The sequence below is a fragment of the Carassius carassius genome, chromosome 23, assembly GCF_963082965.1.
Source record: "Carassius carassius chromosome 23, fCarCar2.1, whole genome shotgun sequence".
Lineage (NCBI taxonomy): Eukaryota > Metazoa > Chordata > Actinopteri > Cypriniformes > Cyprinidae > Carassius > Carassius carassius.
Window position 1 is genome coordinate 20,485,356 of NC_081777.1, and position 25,621 is coordinate 20,510,976.

General features: G+C 37.4%; 1 protein-coding gene and 1 long non-coding RNA gene across 4 annotated transcripts in view; one reads left to right on the forward strand and one right to left on the reverse strand.

The window, feature by feature from the left end:
- LOC132101453 (guanine nucleotide-binding protein G(o) subunit alpha) overlaps positions 1 to 18,686 on the reverse strand; it is an 87,948-nt gene extending 69,262 nt beyond the window's left edge. For all 3 annotated transcript variants that reach the window (XM_059506439.1, XM_059506441.1, XM_059506440.1), the window contains exons 1-2: positions 18,148 to 18,686; positions 17,967 to 18,009 (exon numbers count right to left, since the gene is read on the reverse strand). In XM_059506439.1, coding sequence (XP_059362422.1) covers positions 17,967 to 18,009; positions 18,148 to 18,265 — 161 coding nt within the window. In that variant the 5' untranslated portion in view covers positions 18,266 to 18,686. The remainder of the gene's footprint in view (positions 1 to 17,966; positions 18,010 to 18,147) is intronic.
- Positions 18,687 to 18,773: 87 nt separating this feature from the next.
- LOC132101455 (uncharacterized) lies at positions 18,774 to 19,858 on the forward strand. The gene is made up of 2 exons (XR_009423177.1): positions 18,774 to 18,907; positions 19,616 to 19,858. It is a non-coding gene; the product is annotated as an uncharacterized LOC132101455 (long non-coding RNA).
- Positions 19,859 to 25,621: the final 5,763 nt, after the last annotated feature.

The following is a 25,621-nucleotide window of genomic DNA, read 5'->3' on the forward strand; positions in this document are numbered from 1 at the left end:
ACAATACTGAAAGATGGCAAGGCATTTTTAGATCATGAGGCTTTTACCAATAATATACACACAAACACACACATTACATGCATTTCCTTAATACATAGTAGCCTTGTCTGTCCTGAAAGCTAAAGCCAGTGAATTATCACATCAGCGCTCAGCTGGTCTTGGAAAATGGTGTTAGTGTGGCATGAGAAAAGCCAGACAGACTGGCAAAGCCTGGCATTATGCAGACCCAGACATCACACTGGTTTATTAGACTGGTGCCAGGGAGAGGTGTGATGAAGCATGTGTTTGGGGAGGATATTTTTGACCACTTGGTGGCACACACACATGCATAACACACAAATTCAGGTGGCCTAAAGGCTACTACATATCATTAGCTCACTATTGCACTTAGTTCAACCAAAATATATACAAATATATATTAAAAGTTGTAAATAAATTATTATAGGAGAATGCTTTATTCTGCTTTATTATGAGGTTGTTTGAACAATAGTCTCTGAAGGTCTGGAATCCATGGCAGCTTTCTTTGGCCAAGGCCTGCCCATGAGACCTTTTGACTGGCATGTCAAACAACCAATCACAGTTAAGTTTGTTCGCATGTTTTGGGGCATAGAAATATTGCTAAAATAACAGACTGGTGTGTCAAACTCTCAGGCCAATTTTAAGGATTCTGTGCAGCGGTTTAAATATTTCACATACTTTGGAGAATCCAACGTTTAGTTGATCCGGATAAGCGCTCGTTTTCAAAGTTGTAAACACAATGGCTTTCTTCTTTCGTGAGGAGATTTGGCAGCACGTCATCTTTGTTTCCAGGTGGGACTTTAAAGAACACGACACACGTGTCTCCCGGAAATTCTGTATAATTCAACCAATCCGATGACGACTTTGAAACTCCTGAAGTGTTTCCTCTTTTGTGTGCCGGTCCGTGGGCGTGACATCTGAGGCTGAGACTATTTGAACATAACGCTTGTGCTGCTTTACGATTAAACTAAATTAAATGGTCAAACTAGGTAAATGGGTTGAAATAAATCAAATGGAGTTAAAAAAAAATGTGTTTCCTTATGTGTAAAATGTCTTTATATATTTTATGAGCAATTCCATCTTCTTATACAACAGCAGCTGGTGCTAGCAAACCAATGAAAACAGTTTGATGATGGGATTACATGGCCATTCCCACAATCTCTCTCTCTCTCTCTGTGCGTGTTTGTCTGTCACTCTCACTCTTTCACATTTCTCAGATGACCACTAAATAATTCAGCTGATAAAAATAACAAATGTTTAGGGTCTTTTGAAAGTCGCAATATAAATAAGGACATCGGTTTTTGATTCCCGCAGGAGGATGGAAACATTGATCTGTTTCAAATGTGAGACACTGAAAGTAGACTCTAACTCAGAGGGCTCCCATTTCAGTTGACCTGGCAAAGACCAAGGGCTTGACACACACACACACACACACAGCACACAGTCTTAGTCAAAGATGTGCAGATCAGGATACTGTCCTGTGGCCAAATAGGTTACTACAACTGTGGGCTAGAATTAAGTCTCCTATGTATACGTTTTATTAGTTCCACTGACTAGCCATTTAGTTCTACCACTAGTGATATTTTCGGCCCTTTGACTATTTATGGATTAAATGACTTCAGCCAGCAATCCTTCATATGGACTTCATACACAAAACTGTTGCAAACCTCCCTGAGACTTAAAGTCACAAGCAAATGGGGCAAGACTGTTTTAGCACTGACATGACAAAGCAGCCAGTGTGAATCTGACAGTAGAGATATGTGCGCTTTCTCCAATCACAATGTCCCTGTGAACACAGTGCTGGACCTGCCAGAACAACAAAGGCGGCTGATGGTACAAAGCATATGGAGGTGAATTCGGACACATCAACTAGCTGACTTCTTTTCTGGACAGCTATAGTCGCTTAGTGAAAATCAGATTTTGTGCAAACCCTAGTATGTTTGCATGTCGGTACTCAGTTCTAAACCCTGAATTTATGGTCAGAAACAGACACTGAGCTTTAACGTAAACGGAACAATGAATTCTTCCTGATCAGAATATATGCATGTATAAATAGATAATTATATCTCCAAATCACTTCCTCTTGGGTGTCTTTATATACACTAAACTTAAAAACAAAAATGTGATTCTGTTTTTGGACGTTTATACAAATCAACTGGTTTCAACTGTTATGCTATGCTCAACCATTTAAAAAAAACTGTTATATTTATGGGCTTTTTATGAGTTTATTGTAAGAGAAAAGTAGAGAGCTGGCAGGGAAGCACTGGATGGAGAAAGGGCTGTGGGATCGGCAAAGAACTTTGAGGCAAGAATCAAACTCAGGTCGCCGTGAGCGTAGTTGCGCTAGGCTATATGTAGATGAACTAACCAGTAGGCTATCATCGCTGACATTTGCAACATTTATAATAAGAAATGTTACTTGAGCATCCAATCAGATTTCTGAAGAATCACGTGACACTGGAGTCTTGGTGAACATAAGAGACTTCTTTAAAAAACATTAAAAAATACTTTTGAACAGTAAAGATCATAATGCAAATATTTAATTTAAAAATGCTTGTGCCCTTATTTGTTAATGGTTTACGCGACACATACATGAAAGTCTGCAAATTATTAAAAATATTTATATTGCAATTGCAACAAAGAACTGTATATTCTTGAAATCTTTGTCTTTTTGAAATCTAGGTAATATGATAACACTAGCTTAAATTAAGAAAGAAAGCTAATGCTATAATGTGCAGCAAAAATCACCAGAAAAGTTCATAAACATTCACACAAAGTCACTTTCTCATGAGAACACTGCCAAACTAAGTTCTAACAGCTTCAGGGATCAAGCTCCAGAGCCCACATGAGAAAGAGGATGATGACGAGTTGTTATCTGAAGAGACAAGGGGTATCTTTACAAAGTTTGTGTGAGGTTAACACTCATTTTCATCTCTGGTAGCTAGCATGTGGGCGGAGGAGAGACATCATTACGGCAACCTTTCCTTCAGATGAACTTATTATAGAACAGCTCATTAAAGAGGAGAGAGAACAGAGTGAGAGAAAGGATCATCTCAGATTTAAAAACTTACGGCATTCATGCAAGAAGACTAATTTCTCACATCTCGAGGATGTCTGTAAAGTGTGCATTTGTGTATGTGTCCTGAGAGGTGAAGGATCAGGCTAATACAAGCTCCTGCGCAGGTTATTACACAATCACACCAACTGTGCTCTGTGACCTGTAAGTTGGTTTGAGTGCACTCAATCTTATTTACACAAAAGGGACAAATCATCACGACATTCACCAACATAAAAGGCATGTGCAGGATCATCAGTTATCATCAGTCATCAGTTACTCAGCCTCCTGTTATTTCAAACCTTTATAACGGTTTCTGTGTCATTCCAAACTCAAATCAATTTCTTACTTTTGTACATCACATATTCATATATATATATACATACATATTCATATATATATATACATATATGAATATGTATATATATATATACATATATGAATATGTATATGTATGTATAACATTTTACCAGATTTAGTCCTACACTATTTCACAATTACTTTTTCCCTAAATAATGTTATTTCAATAAATGTTTAGATTTTATTAAATTGTGCACTCGTGATTTTTTCTAGAATAACCTTTGCTGAAGTATCCACTAACCTAGTTTATAACAGTATTTTTGTCATAGATTATGATTATACTGTATTTTTTTTTTTTATTATTAAAATTAAATTGACTATATGTAATAGACTGTGTTTAACACACAAAAAAAATTGACGATCAGGTCAACACACAGAACAGAAGTATAGAAATTTTACATTGATGTAAAAAAAAATGTGCTGTTATCGGATCGGAATAGGCCAATACTCAGACTTTTCTGGATCGGATCGAGTAAACACATGTACTCAGTGACCCACACCACCTCTCGCTCCTATCTCTCAAAGCTGGCTCATGTCATCTGTAAGAGAATCCTTTGTCCTGATGGTGCTTTTGAGTGCTGATTCTGTCATCACCCTCCGGACATGGCCACTTGTCACATCAAACACTAGGAGGGAAATCTATTTATAACAATAATAATCATAACTTCGCATTCTCAATCTCCCAGGAAGTTCGCAGGTCAACTTCTCACCGTTAAAGCCTAACATCTCCCTAACATGTACGCTGCCTGTCCCTTCTACTGTGTGCAGATGTATGCGAGTCACGTCCTACTAGATCAATTCACTGAAACGCTTGTCAAAAAAAACTACAGAGCGTCATTACAATTATGAAACAGCAGGCTGAGTGTGACAGGTCTATAATATGTTTCCCTCTTTGTTTTCCTTCTATCATCTCATTTTTTCTCACAGAGTAAAGCAAGCTTTCTGAACACTGAAGGAGAGTGCTTTAAGAAAAGCAATTACACTCAAAATATCAGTATTTCTTTTTTTTTTCAAAAACAATCAGCTGCCTACAAAGAGACTTTAACGTGCATTATACTTATAAATATTTGTGTTGCGCAGGGAGTTGTCGCCCATGTAAAGCATTCTAAACTCATAACTTACGATGTTCAGTGCTAGTTTAGAAAGCTGCCTATGTAGGCAGCAAATAGTGAGTCAGCTCATTAGCATTTAGTAATCATGAAATTAAACAACAAACCACATCTGGCTTTTGAATATTTTAGTCCATTTTGCTTAATTAAACAGCATTCACATGACATACTGAGACTTGCAAATTATACAAATTCCTTTCATTCTGTCAACACATAAAAGCAGAATTATATTACAGCAACTATAAAGATAACTATACCTATAACTATATTAGCATTCACACCAGCAGATGATAAAATTCTGTTTATTATAAGCATGTACTGAAGATATATTTTGTCTGCCGCTTTAAATGCTTGAGCTCATTAAAATCGGATGAATTCTGATTGGCTGTCAATGCATCATTCATCAGCTTGAAAAAAAAACTTGTTCTGAAAGTACGATATGGTTTCTCTGGTGTTATTACTATAGTTGTAGATATGTATGGACTTCCCTGTTCTTACAGAATGAGAATGATTAGTAAAACTTTATAGTTATAATTATCTTCCTTGGTCTGAATAGGCCTGCACGTTGTAGCTGTGATTGTCTTTTCTTCTCTATTATGATGTACGTACGAGTGAAATGACTTCTCAAATGAGAAAAAAATATAAGCCATGGTTTTGTCCATTGGGAGTTGACTGAATCGTTGGATTCTTGTCTTTGCTAATTATTGCAATCTCATGTGAGTGACAGGTTGATGGAGGGGAGGCTTTATTGTTCTGCCCTCGTGCCAGTGAACATGCCATCAGAGAGGAGATGCCAGTTTGAGGGAAAGGGGAAATAAATGGTTTTGATTAGGATTACAAGGCCACACGCATTTAATGAGATTCTGTCATTAATTAATCACCCTCATGTCATTCCAAACCCCTAAGACCTTAGTTCATCTTCAGAACACAAATTAAGATATTTTTGATGAAATCCAAGAATTTTCTGACCCTGCATAGACAGCAACACAACTGACACGTTCAAGGCCCATAAAGGTATTAAGTACATTAAAATAGTCCAAGTGACATCAGTGGGACTATTTTAACAGTGTCCTCACTACCTTTCTGGGCTTTAATTTGTGTTCTGAAGATGAATGAAGGTCTTATGGGTTTGGAATGACATTACAGAATTAAACATTTTTGGGGTGAACTTTAAAAAACAATGATGTGCATCAAAAAAAAATTTATAACAAACAATTCCATAAATTGGAATTCCATAATATGGAATGTTTATAACAAAACATTCCATAAAAATAATTAAATAAGTAAAGCAAGTAACTTTTATTTATATAGCATATTAAACATAGCAAAACCATCCAAAGTGCTGAACAATGTAAAATAAAATTAAAAGAGAAAAGGAAACATGTATTCACTGAGATTTGACTGATTGGCCTTATTATTATTCACTCTATACCTACATAATATGATATTCAGCCTAATATTAATTTTTCTGCACCCACTCAGGCTTAGTTGTATCAGCGAAATGAAAAGTAATTTCATAAGTGGAGAAATTTACATTAACATTTTAATGTAAGCTTTATAATATCATCCTCTGATGATTCATACAAGTCATTTATTTAGATAAATTGGGTCAATTTTAATTTCATATTGCTTAAAAGCTGAAAGTGGTTATTAGTACCAGACTAGCAGGTTACTATGGATATGAATACATAATATTACTCTCACCCAGACATGTTCAATCTTCGTCCTGTACACTGCCCCAAGCCAACCCCCTGATTCACTCCCACTTTTCCTCTGATTCACGGTTCAGAGTAACTACCCATCCCCCTTTACCTACTCTAGGCCATTTGACATCCTCTATTCATGGCGGCCATTGTCATCTCCATGGCAACAGAGTGAAGAAAAGAAGGAGGGAATGCATATGGGTTCATTAAATATGGTAGCACATCCTCAGCGTTCACCAGAGGAACGTGCACATACCAATGCAAAGCACCTGCATTAGTTATGGACCACAATTTCACACATCAGTCACTGTAAGAGTCAAACCATCAGCTGTTCCTGACAAATGATGATACGTGTGATTACCGTAAGCGATGGGGCAACATCTGTAGTTTTCGATCAGTAAAAAGGAAGCGAACACTGCAAAAGCAGAAATGTTCCACATGGTATGTCTGTGTGAACAAAAGGCCTCAGGCGTAGTCCCTACTTCATCTGCAATTATACCTTAATTAAAAGTTGCTTTTTAGGGGTAAGTCGTGGCCTAGTGGTTAGAGAGTTTGACTCCCAACCCTAAGGTTGTGGGTTTGAGTCTCGGGCCAGCAATACCACGACTGAGGTGCCCTTGAGCAAGGCACAGAACCCCCAACTGCTCCCAGGGTGCCGCAAAATAAATGGCTGCCCACTGCTCCGGGTGTGTGTGTGTGTGTTCACTGCTGTGTGTGTGTGCACTTGGATGGGTTAAATGCAGAGCATGAATTCTGAGTATGGGTTACCATAGTTGGCTGTATGTCACGTCACTTTCATTTTCACTTTCACGTAATACCCAAGCTCCATTTGTGTTTCTTTGTGCGTGAACATGTTTGCTCCCCAGGGCCAAAGGTTGCTGGAAACCCTCAACAGACAGACCAATGTATACTCATAGTCACCAGGTTAAGGTTACAATGTTAAACACATGGCAAAACACAGTCAAAGCAGAATGCAATTAACACTCTTCACACACATCGTCCCACAACAGACTTTTCATCAGTACCCCACTAACACTTGCAAATAAGGAAATTATTTCCACACAGCTAGGTGTGAAAGACCAAAGTGTGTGACATTTTAACATTTAAAAGTTCACCAGAAAATGAAACTTTTTTTTTTTCCACCCTCAAGTCGTTACAAATGTATATGCCATTCTTTAAGTACATTTTCGATTGAATAAGAAAAAAATGTAAATCAATCTCTATAAAGATCTTCTCCATATAACAACCGTATAAGTAATAAGGATTTTTGACTCCGTTTCAGGCATCTTAAAGTTTGGAATACAGTAGTCTGGAGTTGGAACACTTTTATAGTGTTTTGGAGCTCAACAGCTTTTGGACACTATGACAAAAAAACACAGCCTTGGTTAACATAAGAGACCTCTTTAAAAATCATAAATGTTATGGACCCAAAACTTGTGAATGGTAGTAAATATAAGGCTTTAAGTCATTTGTTTAATAAACATAATTATATAATATTTTGTTGCTTCACTTCTTAAGTATATTTTAAGTTAAGGACTATACGAGTCTGATCCAGCCACAGTAGCCTATAAGTCACATTTAGAATGAATGATAATATCTCTATTTTTATAAAAGCTCCCGAACAAAAACCTTATTATATTTTTTTTATGATAGGCCACGTGGAGCTAAACTCTCGAGAGGAGACTTATGACAAATAATATAAGTTACTAAATAAATACATGATTGTGATAGAGAATAAGAAGCTGACATCTGATTTCCTCAAACGGTCATATTTACCATGTTTACTATGGTAACATGTTTAGCGTGCATAGTCTTTTACATCGCTTCAAATATTTCTGCCTTGTTTACGTGATTATAATCCACATTGAATCGGATCGCGTTATTTCAAACACTCGCTGCTGACTGAAAGTGAGTTTTGAGCTCAACTTATTTAAAAAAAGTGTTTAATGCTGGTGTTAAAGCTGTTATCTTTTTGAAATTATCCACAGTGCAGACGCTCTCTATTTTTATAAAAGCTCCCGAACAAAAATCATTATTATATTTTGATGATATGCTACATGGAGCTAAACTCTCGAGACGAGACTTATGACAGATAAGATATGTTACTAAATAAATTCACGATTATGATAGAGAATAAGAAGCTGACGTCTGATTTCTCCAAGTGGTTGCATTTACCGTGTTTCCTATGGTAATGTTAATGTTTAGCGTGCATAATCTTTTACATCACTTATAAACATTTCTGCCTTGTTTAGTGATTATAATCTACATCGGATCAAGTTATTTCAAACATTTGCTGCCAAGAGTGATTTTTGAACTCAACTGATTTTAAAAAGTCTTTAATGCTAAAGTTATATAACTGTTATCTTTCTGAAATGATCCGCGCTGACGCTCTCCAGACGAGGGGAAACTCTGCCACTCCTCTAGCCCCAGCTGGCCCACTTTGGCCCAAGGTTTTCGTCGGGCCAAAACCCCCGAGGAGTCACAATCAAGCCCCGGAAGTGACATTGGAAACGCAACTGGCCCTGGCACGCACTAGCACACTCGGTTTAAGCTCGCCAGTGGAAACGCGGCTATTGCACTGTCATGCTTTAAATCAGCTGACCACATCAGATCAGCAGCTCCTGCTTTATGGCCCAACACAAACACCTCACTAGGACAAAGGCCTTTTGTTATTATCACCAGCACATGGGTCAGCCAAAACTCTCCACACCACAAGTACATCTGGACCCACCACAGAGAGACCAAAAGAGACGGAGGCAATGAAGTAAAGGTGGGAGAACAAGGGTCACTGAGGGGTTCAGGGAATCACTTGACATTCCGGCCCCACTATTTCCCACTCTCCTGTTCATCCTTTAATTTTCATAAGGCATCAACTCTCTAACCAGCAAACCATTAAATGCACCATTTCACTGCTGTAAAGACAAAAAAAGATTTGCTTGTGTGTGTGACTGAGTAGGAAATATAGAGAAAGAGACCATTTTTGCTTGAGCGAAAGCCTTTCTCACTTCCTCTCTCTGATTTTTTTTATTTACAATAAATGAGAACAGAATTACTGTGCAATATCTTAATTATAAACTCACAAAGGATATGACTCCTTAAAGATTTATTTTCAAATATTGTGCTATTTTAGTTCCCAAAACACCACCATTATTCTCATGTCAAATATCTATTAGTAGTTACATTAAGGAATAAAATAGTGTTAAAACAGTGTTTTTCAATGACCAGTTTTAAAACAGTCATATCTGACTCCTATTTATTTACCATTTATTTTTTTAATGCTGCTTATGTACATGCACTTACAAAATAAATGAATACAATAAAAAACAATAAATAAAAAAGAAGCTTAATACAGGGGAATATTGTACAAATAATTCATGATGTGTCACTTAATATAAAGTTTTGTGAGGAAAAGGCATGTCATTTTCTGGCTATAAACAAGCTAAAAATCATGAGGTTTTTTTAATCGCATTTTCACTGGCTATTTCAGTAGCATGAAAAACAAAATGGTTATTCAAACAGGCAATAAATTTTATTATAAGAAAGTGTGTAAATAACACTGAATCGCTTACATCTCTGCACTTTCATGTTTGTGATGAAAAAAGAATTTGAGATTGAAGATTCAGTCAGTAAGAGACTGCACTGAACAACTTCAGTGTTCTCTGTGGGGATGAATGTGTTTGAACAAAGTGCTGTCAAACGAATAATCACGATAAATTGCATCCAAAATAAAGGTTTTTGTTTACATAATATATGTGTGCTGCTTTATATTTATTATGTATATATAAAAGCACTCACATGCATGTATATATTTTAGAAAAAAAATGTTTATATATTAAATATATATATTATACTATATTGATATACATATATACATGTAAATATTTTAAAATATATACTATGTATGTGTATTTATGTATACATAATAAACATACACAATACACACACATATTTTGTAAATAAAAACTTTTATTTTTGAACAGTGCATTCATAAGCTCAACAGAGAATGTGTGAAAGGTTATAATGTTCATTGCTGCAAACTGGGCATAAAAAGAAATCTGATGCAATGTGACCAATTCTACAGTAAATGAAATGCTGCAATGGACACTCTTCATTAATTTCACATTTAACTTTAATTATGACAGCCATAATAGATCTAGCTTAATTGTGCAGGGTCATTTTTTGGACATTCTTCTTATTTGGGGGGGGGGTCATTTTGGTGGCATTTTATCCCCAAGTCTGCCTTTAATTTTCCAATTCTGATATACATTTGCAAACCTGACCATGATAAATAAAGGTCAGTGTTTTTACAATAGAAACCTTGGCATGGTATATATGATCTGAATGTTGCATGTTTAACTGTCTGAATTTGTGGGTTTGATGGCTTTGCATACCCAGTAGCGTTCACAAATCAGATGCAAAATGCATGCTGCATAGGTATAGACACAAATAAACACATATTGAATAATTATCTAAGAGGGCCATGTGGAGAGCAAACCACCTCAAGAATTGAGGCGTGTCTTGTTAACAGTCACACAGTGTCTGTGGGCGGAGCCAGAGGGGATCACAGCAGAGTATTACAGCCAGAGCTCTGGGAAATCAACACATGAGAACCGTTTGTTCTCCCAGTGCTCAGTCAACTCCAATCATATCACCTAAACACATGAAACTCCCTCTATTACAGAGGGACAGAAACCCAGAGAGACAGTCAGATCATCACAGAGAGAAGCAAAAATGGACGGGGAAGCTATCATTTGTTCAGCTATTTCACCAGCCTGTGTGTTTCATCAGAGCTCCTTCCCTTTCCTTTTCTATAGTGACTCAGAGCTTCCTCAAATACACAGATATTATGGTTTGCAAGTGTGCCTAGTCACAGCCCCACCCAAACCCACTGCACTTGCAATGCTTGGAAGATTCAAATATGTAATTTTTCTATAAAAAGATTTCCAAGTAAAAAAATCAGACGTTAAGATGTAGTGTAAATTACCTTGTAATCTGCATACTGCACACTATTGCATTTGCCAATAACAGAGCCACAGCACTGCAGCCACATGCAAGGGTGCTTTGTGTCAATGCTAATTTTCTTTGTTTGCATTAAAATAGGCTTCACCCACCCAAAAAACCCTCTTCAACTTACATCTGCTATGAAGCCTTGAACAATAAAACTAAAAACATGCAGGGTTCAGTAAAGGTTAAGGTAAAGTTAAACCCAATGGGGTCAGAGAATACACCTACTACTCTTAAAAGGATAACTAAAGCCCCGTTTTCATCACAAAAACTTTCCCCAGGAACTAGGGACTTTGGGCCGGTACTGTGTTTGTTTCCACTGCAGGAACAAGGATATAAATAAATAGTGGTCGACCGATATATCGCAAAGGCCGATATATCGGCCAATATTTTACATTGTTCAAATATCAGCATCTGCCAATAAATTTTTCTGCTAGGCCGATTTGTTCGAGGAAGGATGTTTATTTTGACGGCGTGTCAGACTTTTATTTTAATGGCGCTGAGAAAGGCAGCGCCTGAGAGTAGCGTATACAGATCACATTCTCTCTCTTGTTTACTGTCATTGTAAACAGTTCTATCTAATAAGGATATAAGTCTGTCTAATAATCATAATAGAATGGTTAAACAAAGGAATTCATGTATACAAAAATTATAATAACGATTGCTTTTATATTATTATTTATATTATTATTGCATAGTTTAAATGAAAACGAGAAAAGGTAGTAGTGTTTGATATCATATTTCATCTAACTGTAAATACAAAGAGGAAAATTGCAGTAGCCAAGGCGAGCTGACTGACGTTATCAAGTACGCTGCTATTTGCAGAATTACGAGTCGAACTTGCGAAGTCCAAACTACAAGGAACGCAAGTCCAAAATTTCGTACATGGTATTGAGAAACGCGTGCAGACCTACATCACCAGACTACTTGCCTAATCTTCTTGGTACTTAAGACCATGTTGGAAATGCAGACAGCAACAGGTCTGGGGGGAAAAAGTTCCCGGGACAAATTGTTCCAGGTAATTTCTGTGTAAAAGCGGCTTAAAGCAACCAAACACATAGGCCTATGTATGATTTTAAATCATTTAAGTAATGGATTTCCTGTACCATTTCTGCACTTTGCAATATGAAATTATCATGTCTCAAATTGGGATGCACTGATATTAAAATGTTCTCAACAATAATCAGATAATTTTAAACTATGAATAGTCATTATTCAAATTTTATTTATATAATAGAAAAATACAAAATAATCTAAATTGTTAATTTTTTTTATACAATCAGTTCTTTTACAGGTTGCTACAGGTTAATTTAGGCATCACAATATACAATATGCAAAACATGAATTTAGAGATTAAATTTAACAAGATTAAAGAAATTAAGCATGAAAAATTTAATATCCAATATCAATAGATACTGTCAAATAAAACAAAAAAAATATCAACCAATATACTGTGCATCCAAACTAACCAAATAACTAACCAAAATAAATATATATATTCTAAATATAAAAAAAATAAAGGTTTCAAAAGTAGGTTTTCAAAACAATGCCATAGAAGAACCAACTTTGGTTCCCCAAAGCACCTTTCAGTGAACAGTTTTTAAAAGAACCATTTTTTTTCTTAGTGTGAAGACTATTTTAATAATCTAAAAGAACAATTTTCCATTTTAAAGAACGTTTTGTGGAATGAAAAGAGTCCATGGATGGTAAAGGTTCTTTGTGGAACCACTGATGCCAATAAAGGACCTTTATTTTTTGAGTTTATGTATAAAATGTATACACATACACAACAGGAGCAAAAGTCTTATTGTTATTTATAAATACTCAAATCCAGAGTGTCGCAATCGAAATTTAGACTGCTGTAGAGCTGAAGTTCCACTTCCAGGAGAAGTGAAACACTCTCATCTACACTGTGTCACTATTTTTGATGTATCTCACAGTATTCTTCATCTTAACCTCACAAATCAGATGCCAGTCACTCAACACATAACGTCCTTTAGACACTAGAGACATAATGTTTCATGCTCGGCTACTCGAGTACATGGCCAGAGTTTAGCTTCATGGCCGTACAGATGGAGTGTAACTGAACAGCTGGGTCCTCTGCTTCAACCCTTCAATTAGCCAGCTACAGGACAGCCCAGCATATTGCTTACTGCATAGATCACTGTAGAAAAAATAAACATTTTTAATCCTATCCAGCAGCAGAAGTCTGCTTTTAAAGGATAATATGACGAGTGGCCTTGGATTACAGTTCATAGATTAGACAACAGAACAGAGTTGATTAGATGGGAGAACAGTCTAAATTAGTGCTTTCACAACTCATTGTTACTACAGAAGAAAAGTCATCTACTCAGTGTTTACTTTATGTGACTCATAATATTCTCCACATCTGAAATTTTCTTCTTAGTTTTTTCTTCTTAGAGTCCAGCATTATTCACAAAGACTTTGTTACTGAGATTTCTTCACATATCCATTTTTAGATTCAGTCTACATTACTTAAAGTTTTTGTCAGGTTACGGGCAACACTTGATTAGTTTCAGAGTGGTTTGCAAGAATTTTTGCTTGTATTTTCACTTCAAAAAAACTTTAATGTCTGCGACATCAGCACAGTTCCTTAATTAAATGATTTGTGAATGCAAACATGTAACAAAATTATTTTGCCATATCATTTTACAGTAAACTAACTTTTAGGTCAGTTTTTTGAAAGTCTCTTATGCTCCCCAGGGCAGCATTTATTTGATCAAAATACAGCAAATATAAATTTAGGCTGCTATACAACAGAATATACAATTTAAAATAACTGTTTTATATTTTATTATATTTTAAATTATTTAAATTATTTAATTTAAAAAAAATTTGTAGCCATTACTCTTTAATGTCACATGATCCTTCAGAAATCATTCTGATATGCTGATTTGTTGCTTAAGAAATATTCTTATTTTCAATGTTCAAAACCATTGTGCTGCTTAATATTTTGGTGGAAATCAAGTTTAATTTTCCTCTGGATTCTTGGACTTAATAGAAATTTCAGAAGAGCAGCATTGATTTGTAAAATAACATTGTAAATGTCTTTACAGTCCATTTTGATCAATTTAATGTCATAGCTTAAAAAAAAAAAAGGAAAAAATTTCTGACCCCAACTTTTAAATAGTAATGCACAAAATATTATCATTAATGATCATGTTTAACATGTTATAAACATGCCCTGATGACATATGGTTTAAATATACCACAATCGGCATTTAAAGGTTGTTCATTGTGCAAACCATGCCTTATAACTTTTCATATACATTTTATCTGTTTTCTGAAGGCTGCTTTTGATCATCCATGCATAACAAGCGTGGGTGATGAAGTGACATGCAGGATGATGACACACATGGCTCTGTCTCCAGGGTCTACGAAACTGTTCTCATCACCATACTTTTTTTTTCTCTCTTTCTCTCCCCCCCAACACACAAAATACACCTTCAATCGCTTAGATTTCATTCCCATAAGACTAAGTGCCAGGAGCGCAGGAACAGAGAGAAAGAGAGAGCCATGTATGTGTGATGTGATCATCTATTGAGAGCAGCCTGTGTACACTTAAACACTCCCCTCTCACACTGAACTAATGAAGCAGATGGAAGCACTGTTGCCTGCCTAGAGAACTACACCATAATCACAGGGTTCACCAACATCTCCCTCTCCTCACACTGCACCCTCTCTCAACCTCTCAGCATCTTTCACACATCACCCAGTTCTCTGGTTTACTCTGACATGTTAAGTTCACACCTCCTTGTTTCATCCGCCCTTTTCAAGCCATGCAATACACAATACTGTTTAACTAAAGGGTAGAAATGATCTAACACACAGTGGAGGTATTTGAAGTGTCTGATTAGCTTGTTGCGATATGAATGTTGGTGTTCTGTTATGTCATTTTCACTATACATCAAAAAGGTCTGGCTAAAACCACCACTGATCTAGATTCATCATAGCGCTGCCATTATCACATATATGCATAACATTTTGTGGAGGAAGTCACGACAAGACTTATATGCTTATATTAAATGCTGTCTTCTGGGAAAGCTGGAAGACAAACAGATATTAAAACTCCTTTTTACTGTACGCATTACATCTACATTAAATGCAATACATTATACTGAAGCTGCATATCCTAAAAAGCATTTTAAGTAGGTGATGGTGGTGGAACATTTAACGATCTAGTTAAGCTCAACAAAAGTCCTGAAAAAGCAACTTACTCATGACGTATTACAGTAAGAAGCCCAGAGCTACATATTCCACTCCTTTAGGAGCCAAACAGTTTAACCAACTCCATCATGAGACACTCTTATTACCCAATTAAGCACATCAGAGCAACAATGAATCCTTAGAGAGGAAAGGGTCATCACTCTTTGTATGACTTAGAAATATGCCTGAGGCATTAGCTACAATGGCTTAAAAGCAGTGGTGAATACTGTCATTTATTTGTTAAGCTGACCAAGCAATTTGAGACTGAAAAAAAAATTTAATTTTGGTTTCTCCTTATCCTCAATCTGAACTCATTCAGCACTGCCAGAAATGATTATTATCAATGAGAATGTCAGTGTTACCTGGTACACATCAAATTTAAATTAGCCTATATGTAGGCCTATGTCCAAGATATCACAACACAAACACTATGCTACAGAATACCGAAATCAAAATGCATTTTAAATATCTTAGCAATGTATTTGCTTTTTTGCCATGATTAACTTCTGGCTCTGCTAGTCAGCTGATTTTGCTATAATTTGGCTATTGTCTCAAGCTAAGCATTGTATTTAGGACATAAAAAATAATGCACAAATGTAATACAAAAGAATCAACGTACGTAGGTGTTTGGGGAAATAAAATACACCGCACCTCTCTCTGAACACGTGTGAGCAGCGCAAACAACGCACAAATCCATTCCCTGTTTTCCCCTATATGGTTTTCCCTCTTGCCGCAGGTTCAACACTCTTAACGACGGAGAAAACCGACAATGGCCGAAGAAAGCCGATCACAGAAAAAGACTCTGCTGGGCGCTGTCCACCACTGAAACCGCCTGAAATCCTCCGATGCACGATTTTAAAATATATCCGTGCTAATTATATGCGTTTTTCCATTATAATGGCTTAGGATCGCATTACAAAAGCACCGTAATATAATAATATAGCCAGACCAGATGAATGACATTCGACAAAGGCAGCTTGTGCACACACTTGAGAATGGAGGCGTTTCTCTTCATCGAACGCTTTGCATTGAGCAATAAACTGCGTTTGATACAGCTCGACATATAAAAATCTCACTTACAATCTAATACCTATTAGCAATAATCATATACATAATAAGCCTATACGTATTGTTTAACACTCCATGTTCAGAGATGGTGACCATATAAAATAAATTGCAAAGCGAGTCAAAGAAGGAAATAACCGGAGGAGCTGCATTTATTGGACAATCAATTGACATCCGAACCGCAAGGTAGATGAACAGATTGTTTTCAGTGAGGCGTAAAGAGAACGTCAGTGCATAAAAATGGCTGTGATGAAGTTGAGCTGACTGGGTGTCAAACCTTCTACCTTCAGCATGAGCATCAACCCAACACAGACTGCAAACGCATGAAGGCCTGTTCATGCTGCACCAACGCCATGCACACACAGCCGACAGCATTATCCAGGCACCATTTGCCATATAAGCTCTTCCTTCACTATTCTCAGTCAACAGAAGGCTCTTAAAACCGTATTAACTGCATATAGTAGGGAACGAGTGATAGTGGGTTTTTGACTATCAAATGACTTTTACAAGTGAAAAATAAAATATGCAGATTCATTTTAATGTATTTATTTCAGATTTTAGGTTGATAAATTTAGATTGATTATATTAGTAACTATATTTATGTGAATCTTAATGGGAGACATTTTAATTTGGAGCCAGTTTGTTTAAAACACACTTTTCCCACTGAATATTAATAGTTGCTATGTAACAGATTGAAAACATTACATTAAAAATGAGTACCATTAAGGGGAGGCCATTTATCATTGGACTCAATACTGAAGAACCAATTCCAGTAGAAAAGTGGGGATAACGATAAAAAAAATGAAATAATACATATGGGTCAAGTCAGTTATCGGTCTATACTGAATATAATTCAAGTGAAATTATATATTAACCTCTAAAAGGGTGGTAAAATCTAAGGAACATCCATTTAGTTATCTTCCAGAAGGGCACAGTAGCCTACAGCTATATATCTTTAAGCGTATATATCTGATCTGACTGATTTCTGACGTTTGTCATAGAAACAAAACCACAGGAAGACATCAGAGACATCCGTAAACGCCGACAGGATGAAGTGAAATCGGGGTGGAGTGTGGTAGTGTTACTCAGCCGGGTGTGAAGTAGGCTACACTGTCAGTGGACTAAAAGAAACACGGTCCCCCAGTTGACTTTCAGCACGATTTTCGTGAACAGCACATCGACGGCGCCTCGTCTTCCCGAACCCACAATACACATACTGCGGATCTGCCACACCGTACCATCACGCCACGGACAGCTACAATGTATGCAACACGCTACTTGAGAGAGAACTCCTTGAAAATATGGCGGACCTAAGAATTCGCCATCAAGCAATCGAGGGTTTGTGCGTGGGTGGGTTCGTTTGTGTCTCACACAGCGCACACTGACTGACTGAGTGATGGATGTCATTTAAAACATGCCACTTACTTCATCTGTTTCACGATGGTACTTTTCCCAGATTCCCCAGCCCCTGTGGAGAAGAGACAGACACAAGGGAGTAAGATCTCCTGTCAAAATGAAGCGATTCCTTATATGTATCCCACATTCATCGGCTGAAATGTGTAGGATACAGCTAACGTTAGATTTGACGGGCTCCACTCCGCATTACCTAGCAGGAGCAATTTCACATCCTTAGCAGCAGTGATTCCGTCTTCTTTGAGGTTTTTCTCGATGGCTTTGCTCCTGTCCAGAGCCGCTCTTTCCTCTGCGCTCAGTGTACATCCCATGGCTAGATGAACCTCGGCTCTTTTTTATCTCCAAAACGGTCCGGGTGAGAAATATCCTCGGTGTTTCTTCCTTATCCCTCTCTCTCACACACACTCACTCTCTCTCTCCCTGTCGGCGACTAGCTAGAGCATTAAATCCCTCAAAAGACAACGTTGGGCTGGAACATAAGTCTCTTGCGCGCGCTCTCGGACTGTGTAGCAGGATCGTGGTGCTCGGTCCTCGGGCTGGGAGGTCTCTACTGGGCGGCGGCGACGGCGGCTGCGAGCGCTGGCATCGTTAGCGTGCGCACAATGGAGGGTCAGTGTGGAGAGAGAGAGAGAGCGCTGCTGGGCTCGACGCTCTCAGAGACAATCTCGCTGACGTCAGGAGCGGAGCGGGAGAGAGAGAGAGCGCGCGCACCAGCGAGCTTTCGAATCGCACACCGTTAAGTACAGCTAAATTTATGCCGTTATCTGCGGGAGGAATAAATGCGTTTATCTCGGTATTTCGCGCAGGGCAAACGCTGTTAAACGATGTGTGTGTGAGCGGGGATGTATAGGATCAGTACGCTACTGTGTGTGTGTGTGTGTGTGTGTGTGAGTGTAAAGCGGATGATTTAAAGCCGATGAACGGGCCCTGGCCACAGGAAGAATCACAGAAAGGTGTGGCCATTAACCTAGTGTTCAAAACCTGTAACAGCAGCGCTAAATGAATGACTAGAAATCTGACGAGAGAATTCTAGCTATTTATATTGACACGAATTGTAAACAAAATATTTTCATTTAAATTTCAAATGGATCTTAATCAGTTTTAAAGAACACGGTTTAACAAATCATTGTGCTTAATGCCTTTCAGGGGTTGAATATAATTAGCCTATTTGATTAGTATTTATTTAGACAGAATCATTATTTCTATTCATTTTTGGGTTATTTTCAGGCTGTCCAGGGAGTTAAAAATGTAGAAACATATTTCAGATTTTAGCATTTCAAAAGAGTATAGGCATAGCCTACTTCAGTGTATTTTATTGGCAAGTTTGTTTAACATACAATATTGCCAAAGTGTGGCTAGTTTACCAAGGTGTTGAATGTACATACTAAAGAATTAAATGCTAAATCTAAAGGTAATTTTAGTCATAGAATCTGTCAAGGTTTGCCTTGTGCAATGTACATAGTAATTTAGCACCATTTTCAAAAGCTAGCTAACTTGCTTTCACAACTTGTTTGGGCCCCCTTGAAAAAAAAATTTGCAAAATTATTTGCAATGCGTTTCTGTATTTGGTTGTGTTGTGAGTATTTGCAGCACATGTTGTCAAAACTAATGAAGATGTTTTCTTAATTTGCTGGTGTTTTTCTATTTGCATGTGTTTTAAGATGCAGCACACAGGATTTTGTTTTGTTTTCCATCCCCATGTGCTCCGTGACCCAGTTTCCCCATTGTTTGATTGTGTTCATGTGATTCAGGTGTGTCGAGTTAATTGTCTTCATTACCCCATAAATTTAAGTCCCAGTCTGTGCGTTCAGTTTTTGTTTGGTCTACATTATGTACGTGTCTTTTCTCCTGTTCCTGGTTTGGACTGCCCCTTGTGTGGATTCATTAAAGATTGTTTATTTTAATCCACGTCTCCGTCATTCACTCTGGAACTGTGTGTGACAGAAGACCAGACCTGAAAAGAAGTTTAATTGCGTGCTCCCCTCTGTTTGTTTTTGTGTTTGTACAGTGTCTACCCCCCCAAAACACACACACACACACACCCACAGGGAAGACCACAGATCCTGAGTCTGTTTCCAGCCTCTGAGTCCTCGGCTTTGCCTCGTCCCATTGACCCAGCGGCTCCACCATGATTCCTAGCTCCCTCCTCTCCACAGTGGCCCATCAGTCCACTGGTTCCACCAAGCCCCTCGTCCCTCTGGCTCCGCCTTAATCTGTTGACGTCCATCCGTCACCTAGAGACTATTTCTCCGGCTGCGCCTCATCCTCCCATCCCTCCGGCTCTGTCTGGCTTCTCCTTCCCTTCAGCTCCTCCTCGGTCCTCTGTTACTCCGGCTCCACCATGGCCTTCTGGAACCTCCTCGTCTCACTGGCTCATCACCTCTCTGTCTCCACCTGGGTCGGTCAGCCCCCTAGACTCCCCCATGGCTCCTCCCTCTGTTGGCTCCACCGTGGGTCGCCGTTATAGCTGTGGCCTGGGTCCTGCTTGGCTCCTTCTGCTCCAAGCCCCTCCTGTCTCCTCCCTGGCTTTGTGCGTTCTGTCTTTGTCAGGTCTACATTGTGATATACATGTGTCTTCTCCCGTTCCTAGTTTGGATTGCCCCTTGTGTAGATTAATTAAAGACTGTTCATTATAATCTACGTCTCTGTTAGTTGCGTTTACGTCTCTGCATATTTGCTGAGGAAACCATGTTATTTTAACTTGTTTCTACAAGTCTTTCAGCTCTATTGTCATGGCGAGTGTTTCTTGGGACTCTGTGCTGAGCTGCACCAGGTGAGCAACCAAGTTTACTATGTCAGAAAAACTCTACATATGGAACTGGTTATGTGATGCAAACTTCATATTAATTTTGCCTGTTATAGGGGTGCAATCGGACCTTGAGAATATCCTCTCTGAGCCTCTCTATACAGTGGATGGAAAGCCAAATCTGTTTACCACTTATGCTAAAATTATATGGGCACACAAACTCATGAAATGTAGGTAGAGATATGGTTTTTCCAATGAACCTGTGTGGGGTTTTTTAGCCTTTTGTTGGTTAATCTAACATTTAAACATGTAAAAACCATGTTGAAACCTATATACATGTACCTATTAACTTATATAGCTTAGAGCTCTGTTTACACTTAATATAAAGAAACATTTTGATGCATCAGAACCCAAGTGGAGAACACTAAAAACAGGTGTCAACTGAGTCCAAAAATGTTTTAAGATCGTCCACTTTCAACCACATTTGGATGAAGTTGAAATTTATGCATTTACATTGGTTTCACAGGTTTAACGTTCATATGTCTTCGAACTGCTTGAAATGATTGCCTTGCCTAGCACAATTATTTTAGGACATGTTCTGAGAAAGCACATCAGGGACTTAAACTTTACTAGGTGGAATACTAAAAAAGAAAATATAAAATAAAGAAACAGTGGATCTCTGAGATTGGACAGCCAGCCGAACCACTTGTGTGACAGCCTTTGAATCCTGGGAATAACAGTTCAACGAACTATGTACAGCAACTAAATAAACAGTCATTAAAAGCATTAATGAATATTTACACATGAACTCTTGGCTATAGTGAAACTATCTGGTTTCTGAGGGCGGCAAGCTTAAATATGCTGATGCATGACTGGAACACCTACATTTGATCTTTTTTTAACAGTTTTGGAAAATGTGAAATGAGGCTTAAAAAGACTCTCAAAGTACTTCTCTCTTGCTTTCTGAAATTCATAGCAATAATGGAGAAAGTGAACAAATACTCTTTGTTCTTTTAGAATCCATTTTTGTCTTTTTCTTTTGCTAGACTGTGATCACTGAGCCTGCATCCGTCTCTCTGTCTCTCTTTTCTCATACATTATGCCTATATTTCAGTTCACTTCAATATGTTAATTTTCCCAATGGTCTAGATATTGTTTTGCTCTGTTTTGGTTTTCGTTTATGTCATTAAATTGCTTTAGCAGCAAAGAATGCAATTTATACAAATATGCCAATCAATTCACTAAAATGGATTAGATTTGGAAGATCTGATACAAATTCAAGTGGCTCATTTTCCTGCTGTTCCAAAAGTACTTGCCTACGCTTAAACTGACATCACAGAAACCGATATGGTATAGAAATGGTCCATACAATCTTTTGAGAATAAAATTGTTTATGGAAGTCTTGGTCCAATTTTATTGCCTGCATATTTATATTTAACTGCCTCTGTCAACACTCCCTAGGCCCTGTTATGAACTATAAAATAATAATAAATCAGATTTCTCTGCTACTATTACTAATGGCAACCATTCGAATGCTTTGCCGTATCCTATTGTTGATAATTAGGCAAGTGAAGCTTTGTTGATTTGATTTGACTTGATTTGAGAAGGAAAAGGAGGAAGGAGAGAGAGACTAGAGAATGAGACAGAGAAAAAGTGAGAGAGAGACACTGGTAGGAGTGATTGAATCTGAATGTGGCAGTGGATATCCACCCACACACCGTTACGAAGCAGTTCGACCAGGCTTGTTTTCAGCGTTCGTAAGAATGCATATTATTACCACTGATGTGCTCAGTTTCACTACACATGCATGTCATGTGAATCATAAAGCTTTTCCTTTGCATATCTGTTTAAAATAGAGATCTAGAAGGGGTGAAAATGTTAGTGGTTGTTTATAATGATTTTTAGACTGTGATGGATCTATGTGCCAGACTCTGATCTGTTATAAGGACAAATATTTGTTGCATCTAATCATAACAACGCATTTGTAGTGTACTCGAATCATGAGAAAATATATAGAGACAGAAGCGAGACAACACACTAGAATCAGTTCTTCTTATTTCCTATAATCCGTTGCTGAAAGTGAAATCTGTACATAGCCTGTAAGCACAGTTGCACTGAATGGAGGACTACAGTATAGCATAGGTAGGTTTTATTAACGTAAATGTTTTTTTTCCAAATGTTTTTTTTTTTAAGACCAAGTAAAGCACTAGAATATGGAAAAAAAAGCCTAATTTGCCAGTTTAAAAAATTGTAAATCAAGAAATATTTACTTAAGAAACAAAACGGCATTAGTTGAAAAGTTTTGTTTTCTGATAAACGGATCAGAATTAAGTTAATGTGTGATTAAAACAAGAATAAATATCTGTTAATGGGCTTGGAAAAATCTATGTTATTTAAAGGGAACATATTTGCTTATCCTATTGACAGATACTTATTCTTGATTTGAGCGTAAACTGACTTGTTATGTCATTAATTTATACAATTAAGACTTTCTGGTCTTATTTAAGACCTTTTAAGGCCATAATTTGTGGAAGGAAGGATTACTTTTTTTTTAAGACCAACAGAAACCCTGCAGTAAATGTTAAATTGCATGTATTGAATAAAAAGCTTCTGCAGGTGTTTTAGACACTACTTATCCAGAGAAAACAAGTTAAATACATTTTGTTGTATGACAGCCAATTAATTTTTTTATACTAACATATGAAAAATACAATATGCAATATTTTTTGCTATTTAAAGGGTTAGTTCACCCAAAAATCAAAATTATTTCATTAATAACTCACCTTCATTTCGTTCCAAACCCGTGAGACCTCCGTTTATCTTTGGAACACAGTTTAAGATATTTTAGATTTAGTCCGAGAGCTCTCAGTCCCTCCATTGCTGTCCATGTCCAGAAAGGTAAGAAAAACATCATCAAAGTAGTCCATGTGACATCAGAGGGTCAGTTAGAATTTTTTGAAGCATCGAAAATACATTTTAGTCCCAAAATTTATTTTTTAAAATTTACTTTATTCAGCATTGTCTTCTCTTCCGGGACTGTTCTGAGCGAGTTCAAAACACAACAGTTCAATGATATCCGGTTCGCAACGAATCACTCGATGTAACCGGATCTTCTTGAACCAGTTCACCAAATCGAACTGAATCGTTTAAAACGGTTCGCGTCTCCAATAAACATTAATCCACAAATGACTTAAGCTGTTAACTTTTTTAATGTGGCTGACACTCTCTCTGAGTTAAAACAAACCAATATCCCAGAGTAATTCATGTACTCAAACAGTACACTTACTGAACTGCTGTGAAGAGAGAACTGAAGATGAACGCCGAGCAACATAACGAACAACAGACTGACTCGTTCTCGAGTCAAGAACCGTTTTTGTCGGACTCGTCCGATTTGAAAATCGAGGAGCTGATGATACTGCGCATGTGTGATTTAGCGTGGAGCAGACTGACACACAGAGCGTCTGAACCAAACTGTTTTTTTTGGTGATTGATTCTGAACTTATTCTGTGCTAATTTTATGAGCGCGGGTAAACCAAAGGCTTGAATCAAGGGCAATCATGGCAAATGACGTCATTACGTCGAGTGCAAAAGAACCGGTGAACCGTTTTCTTCAACCGATTTATTGAATCAAACTGTCCGAAAGAACTACTGGTGATCCGAAAACCGATGCAACCGGTTCTTGACTCGAGAACGAGTCAATCTTTCGTTCATTATCTGGCTCGGCTCGGTGTTCATCTTCAGTTCTCTCTTCACAGCAATTCAGTCAGTGTACTGTTTGAGTAAATGAATTACTCCGGGATATTGGTTTGTTTTAACTCGGAGAGTGTGTCAGCCACATTAAAAAAGTTAACAGCTTAAGTCATTTGTGGATTAATGTTTATTCGAGATGCGAACCGTTTAAAACGATTCAGTTCGATTTGGTAAACTGGTTCAAGAAGATCCGGTTACATCGAGTGATTCGTTCGCAAAGCGGATATGACAAACTGCTTTGTTTTGAACTCTCTCTCAAAACAGACACGGAAGAGTAGACAATGCTGAATAAAGTCTTAGTTTTTGCTATTTTTGGACCAAAATGTATTTTCGATGCTTAAAAAAATTCTAACTGACCCTCTGATGTCACATGGACTACTTTGATGATGTTTTTATTACCTTTCTGGACCTGGACAGTATACCGTTAACACAGCTTCAATGGAGGGACTGAGAGCTCTCGGACTAAATCTAAAATATTTTAAACTGTGTTCCGAAGATGAACGAAGGTCTCACGGGTTTGGAACGACATGAGGGTGAGTTATTACAGTTTTTCTCAGTTGCTTTGGTACATTTCTCGAATCATCCTTGAGATTTGCAAAACAGCAAGTTCATTTCTCAAAACAACTCGTACAAATAGCAAAACATAATGGATTACCTGCAAAAGCCAATCTCTTGCTCAAAATCCTTAGTTTGTCTCTCAAAAATAAATATCTGTGTCAATGAACATGTCAGTGCCATCAGAATGACAAGTCCTTGTGTCATAGTTTATGGATAAGACAGTCAAATTGCTTAGTCATGTTGTTAATATAACAGTGTACTCTGGAGGGATGTTCTGATGTAAACTACTGTATAGAACAGTATGCCATATGCTTATGTATGCCATATAATCATTTCAAAAGTACATATTTACACATTAATGTATGTGGGATATTGATTGAAAGAGACTGGATTGAATTCCCAGTTACACTTTTACTAGTGGTCTGACCCAAAAAATAATAATAAAAAAACCTTTACAATGCCATTGTGATATAGAAAAGGAAAAAGAAATATGGGTACAAAGATGAAAATAAGTAAATTTTCAGAATGTGTAACTCTTGTGTTGTCCTCTGTCTATACAGTATAAGCTTTCCAACTGAAGACTCATGAGATGAACCTTTGAGCTATTTCAGAG